The 6152-nt window shown below is 25.6% G+C and overlaps 1 protein-coding gene across 7 annotated transcripts in view; it reads right to left on the bottom strand.

The window, feature by feature from the left end:
- pigg (phosphatidylinositol glycan anchor biosynthesis class G (EMM blood group)) overlaps positions 1–5748 on the bottom strand; it is a 218338-nt gene extending 212590 nt beyond the window's left edge. For all 7 annotated transcript variants that reach the window (XR_012390142.1, XR_012390141.1, XM_073922448.1 and 4 more), the window contains exons 1-2: positions 5392–5748; positions 3528–3736 (exon numbers count right to left, since the gene is read on the bottom strand). Coding sequence is in view for 5 of the 7 variants with exons in the window: in XM_073922448.1 (XP_073778549.1) it covers positions 3528–3736; positions 5392–5545 (363 nt within the window). In the remaining 2 variants the exon portion in view is untranslated. The remainder of the gene's footprint in view (positions 1–3527; positions 3737–5391) is intronic.
- Positions 5749–6152: the final 404 nt, after the last annotated feature.

A 6152-nucleotide genomic window follows, 5' to 3' on the forward strand; every position in this document is an offset into this window, starting at 1 on the left:
ATAAAGGCAGTCGTTTTCAACATGAACATCATAAAGCTACATTATAGTTGTATTAAATAGCTACATAAATGTACATAGACCTTTCATTAAATATATTTTAAATGAACTAAGTAAATATGAAATATTAAGACAAATTTTTGTTTGATAAAAATATTAATAATTGTCATTTTTATTATTGTTATTATTAATATTATTATTATTATTATTATTATTATTATTATTATTATTATTATTAATATTTGGTTGTTGTTGTTGTTATTTAGTTATTATTATTATTATTGTTGTTATTGTTGTTGTTGTTGTTTAGTTATTATTATTATTATTATTATTATTATTATTATTATTATTATTGTTATTATTATTAATATTATTATTATACTATTATTATTATTATTATTATTATTATAATTATTATTATTATTACTATTATCACTATTATTATTATTATTAATATTATGATTACCATTATTATTATTATTAATATTATTATTGTTATTATTATTATTATTATTATTATTATTATTATTATTATTAATTTTATTATTAATGTTATAATTATTATTATTATTATTATTATTATTATTATTACGAATGAGTAACATTCATCAGTATCTAATATTACTTTCCAACAGTTACAAATTCCAATAGATCCTGTATGTATATGTTTAGTGGTGTTATTTTTAACTGCATGCTAAATCTTGTTAAAACAATTAAATTAAATAAGATGCTAAACATTATAAATGTTGCCTTGGAAACCACCTGAAGTTCCATAGAAACCTGTTCTCCTGTTCATTTATATTAATTAGTTACTAACTAAAGCTACAATGCAAAAGGGAATACAGTCTAAAACATAAACAATAACTGTAAGAATAAAGTCTCATGTAAAGCCCACCCTGAGTGACAGCAGGATTTGATGTAAATCCACTCAGACTCATTCTGGCTTGATCTGCTTTATTACTAAAAGAAATCAGCTGATTCCTGCTCTTCTGCTCTGGCCAATACACGACAGATCCTTATCAAACAAACAGCTGCTGGAGTAATATTAAAAGGTTAATAAAACCTATTAATTCAGCAGCAGTTGTTTACATCTCAGTTCTGAATTAAGAAACAAGGCTGAAGAAATGCAGGAGGAAAGAGAGGAGCAGAAAGCTGAATAATGTCCACTTCTGACACCACACAATATGGAGGTATTCCAGGAGGTAATGTGACATAGCTTACACAGATGTTTACATTATTTAGGCATAAAGCTGCGGCCGGATGTTAACAATTGTTTACAATATTTATTAAATTACCTATTAACTGTATTTACCTCTAACCATAACCCAAATACAATTATAGAACTCTTATAAGACTGATGGATCAGGACTGCCATCTGCTGGACACACTGAGTCAACATAGCACTCGTATAATGCTGGAAAAATAACGCTGTGCTGGAATAAATAACTTGAAGATGACTGAAACCCATTCCGTGGCTTTCTTTATCGATTGTGTCGTGAGCAGAATCTCCAGATAACCTTCATTCACAATGAATAACATTTGATGCAGCGAATCAATGACTGTGACGAATGGCCAGGATCAATGTCACTCTTGTCTGCACCAGTCAGCAGCATATTGAGCAGTGTGCCACATTTTGCATGCAACACAGTTGTTATTTAGATTTTCTTTTTAAAAATGCATCCAATTATATGTCCAATCCAATTAAAATACAGTTTATTTCGATATAATTGAGTTGAACTATTGTTAAATTTATTATAACAACAACAACAACAACAGTAACAATAACAATAATAATAATAATAATAATAATAATAACAATAATAATAACTATATCAATAATAAATAGAATGAAACATTATTTTTATTAATATAACTATAATAATAATACTACTACTAATAATAATAATAATAATAATAATAATAATAATTATTATTATTATTATTATTATAAACACTAAGTATTAACATATTATTTAATTAGAATTAAGTAGAATAGACACTATATTTAAAATTAAGCCATAATTTTGACAATTTTCTGGAGTTCAATTAACTAAAACAATGGAAATAGATTATAATAGAATAGACAGTACAATTAAAAAACAAAACAACTAAAAGAATAAAGTATATATTGTATTGTGTTATTATTATTTATTATTATTATTATTATTATTATTATTATTATTATTATTATTTTCAATATTATTATTATTATTAGCAGTATTATTATTATTATTATTATTATTATTATTACTAATAATATTAATATTATTATTATTATTATTATCAGTATTATTATTATTAGTAGTAGTAGTAGTATTATCAAATTATTATTATTATTATTATTATTATTAACATTATAAAATATATAGTAAGTGCATTAAATGTATTTCTTGTTAAACTCTAATTAAATTGACAAAATATTGTTTATTAAAATTGTTTATTTAATTACTTTTAAAAGCAAAGATCAAATTCTAATTGCATTATAAAAGTATACAACAACAATTAGAAGAAAAATGATTATGATTCTATTAATACTATTATTCAAATGTAATTAAAAAAAATATTTAAATACGTACTTATTTATAGATTATTCCAACAATAAACAAGAAAACAACCCAAAATAAACACAAAAAAGTAAAAGAAAAAAATAAATAAATATTGAGCTGAAGCAACAGAGTTCTTGAGGTTTTATTTAGGATAACTTAATCATTTTGTGTTCAATCCACTTAAATTTGTAAAAAATAAAACAAAAAAACAATAAAGTTAATTGATTAATTAATTTGTGTCCGGACAACATAAAGCAAGTGTGTGGAACAAAGCGTTTTTTACAGCGAAGGATAGGACAAATTCAAAAACAGTAGAGTAAAATAATACATTTATTAGCTTATTGTTCATGTTATGAATAAAATAAATGAAATAAAGTTGTTATTAGGCTTGCCAGGATAGACGGTGTTGACGGTGATACCGATTTAAGACATAACACCGATGACATCACTTTTCCACCGTGACACCGTCCCCACATTTGTTTTTTTTAAGTTTTTTTTTTATTATTAAATATTTATTTGAATTAAATGGAAAATATAATTATAAGTAATTGACCTTAATTGAGAACATGCTCTATAATTAAAATCTGAACATAGCTACAATGCGTCACATTTCATTATTCACGTGAGGAGAAAAGAGTCGAATTGGTGGACGATATAGTGTCACAACGCAATGCAAAAGCGCCTGTTTGGCAAAATTTTGGGTTCAAACCAAGAGGAAGGAACCGGAGGAAACCCACACCAAGACAGGGAGAACATGCAAACTCCACACAGAAACGCCAAGAACTCGAACCAGTGCCCTTCTTGCTGTGAGGCGACATCGCTAACCACTGAGTCAGCGTGTCGCCCTGTGACATTTTTATCCAAGGTTGTCATACTGTCAGAATCATATCTGCCTGACATTAAGTAATGAAACCTTTTTGTAAAGTGTGACCCAAAAACAAATCTTAACTAGTAATGAAAAGATGTGATTGGACTGCTTCTGACCTTAATTCTGGGCATGGTGACGGTGGGCGGTCTGGCTTTGGCGATGAAGCTGTGAGACGAGCCTTTCTCCACCACGTGTCTGGTGTAGGGCATAAACCTCCGTCCATCAGAGCTGAACACAAAGTCTTCCCTGAGAGCGTCGATCAGGACTATCACCACACGCTTAAACAGCAGCGCCGGCGCTCGGCTGGAGTTAACTGCATTATTACCTGCAGAAACAAAAACACTCTTATCTGACTCTCTGTTGTTGCTGTTGTAGTATTATTGTTGTTGTTGTCATTTTTACTGTCAGTATTATTATCATTACTATTATTGTTATCACTCGCCACCACTGATTGGTTTAATTCTATATTTTTTATTCAATGCTGATGGCAAAGATAAAATAACACAGTTATTATAAATGAGTTATTAAAAGTATTGTGTTTAGGATATATGCTGAAAAAAATCTGCTCTCCATTAAACAGAAATTGGGGAAAAAATATATGTACAATATTATATTTGTGCATATACATTAGATTAATCAGTATTGAAGTCAAATGTGTCAAAGCTTAACTACTAACATAAAAACTTACAATACCGGTCAAAAAACTAGTACAGCCAAATTTATATATTATAGAAATATAATAAACACAAATGTAAAAAAAGTCAAGAGAAGCAGAAATTTACTTATTTACTTATTTGTATGTATATATATATATATATATATATATATATATATATATATATATATATATATATATATGTATGTATATATATATATATATATATATATATATATATATATATATATATATATATATATATATATATATATATATATATATATAATTAATTAATTAAAATATAACTGTGGAAAATAGTTTTGCCTTAAAATTAATTAAATAAACATAAAGACTGGATAAATAAATAAATTGTTAAATATGGACTCATTTTTGAAACTAAAATTAAATTCCAGATCTTAATTTCTAATAAGTAATAAGCTGATTTTGAAAATTAAAATTTAAAAAACATAAAATGATACCCATGTATTATTAACTGTTTTGACTGAGTTAAAAAAACACAAATTAAAATAATAAAATAATACATAAAACTACACAAAAACACAAAGAATAAAAACAAAAATCTAGTAATTAATTATAAATAATTTCACACATCAAACCATCAAAAATGTAAATATAAAACAATTATTAAACAATAGCAAAGAATTAATCGGGCTCAGGGAAAATATTTCAGATAATTTAATTTTAAGGAAAATAATACCATTTAAATTACTATACAATCATCATCATCTAAATCAGCCTCTTAATAAATACCTTATATATATATATATATATATATATATATATATATATATATATATATATATATATATATATATATATATATAAATGTAAAATTGGTTTGCCTTAAGATTTATTGAATAAATGTAAATACTGGATAATTCAATAAATAAATAAATAAATGTTGTTTAATTTGGAATCATTTGTGACACTAAAATTTTATTTCAAATCTTAATTTCTTATAAGTAATAAGCTGATTTTGATAATTAAAATTAAAAACATAAAATGATACCCTTAAATTATTAACTGTTCTGACTGAGTTATAAAAAACACTAATTAAAATCATAAAATAATACATAAAATGACGCAAAAAATAACAACAAAAATCAGGTAATTAATTATAAATAATTTCACACATCAAACTATCAAAAATTAAAACATGAAACAATTATTAAACAACAGCAAAAAGTTAATCGGGCTCAATGAAAATATTATAGATAATTTAGCGTTGGGGGAAATCATACCATTTAAATTACTATATAATCATCATTATCTTCATTATTATCAGCCTCCTTAATATTTACCTGTCTGTGGCTCTGCAGGAATATCAGTCACTTTGCTCTTGGCTGAAAAGGAGGATTTGACAGGAACAGGGAAGAATCCTCTCAGGAAAAGAGCGATGGACACAATCTCAAGTATGAGACACAATAAAGCAAATACTGAAGAGCTCAGCTTCATGATTAAGATCAGTAGCTGTCATCAATAACACTCCACACACTCATGAAAAAACACACGTCGAGAGTCCAGCCTGGGGCCTGATTCCTCACTGACCGCAAACAAATGACTTTTGACAGAAAATGCACTAAATCCACACGATTAATCAAGAATCTGCCGGATTAGTGTTTTGAATTTTCATTTCCGTGTTGTGACATGTGGGTCACGACGGCAACCCACAAGGCTCAATTCTTGCTGTGTTTGCGGACTCTTATTTTGTAATCAGAAGCAAAACATCTATGTAAAACATAAAAAAAAATAAATAAATAAATTTTAAAAAAAAATTCTATGTAAAACATTTTATTTGCATTTATAGTACATATGTTAAAATGTAAATACCTAAAATTGTATTACAGATGTTAGTAAATGACTAACAAAAATATTCATTTGTTTTGTTAAATCACATTTCAATTGGGAGAAGAAAAATTTACAGTATATTGTAGAATAATTAACTAATTTAGTATTATTGTTGTAATATTATATAATTTAGCATTATTATATAATGTTTAGCATTATTGTTGAATAATTATAATATTGAGTATTAACTATAACTATAAAAATGTTGATTAGT

Source organism: Danio rerio, chromosome 14 (assembly GCF_049306965.1).
Source record: "Danio rerio strain Tuebingen ecotype United States chromosome 14, GRCz12tu, whole genome shotgun sequence".
NCBI classification, from domain to species: Eukaryota; Metazoa; Chordata; class Actinopteri; order Cypriniformes; family Danionidae; genus Danio; species Danio rerio.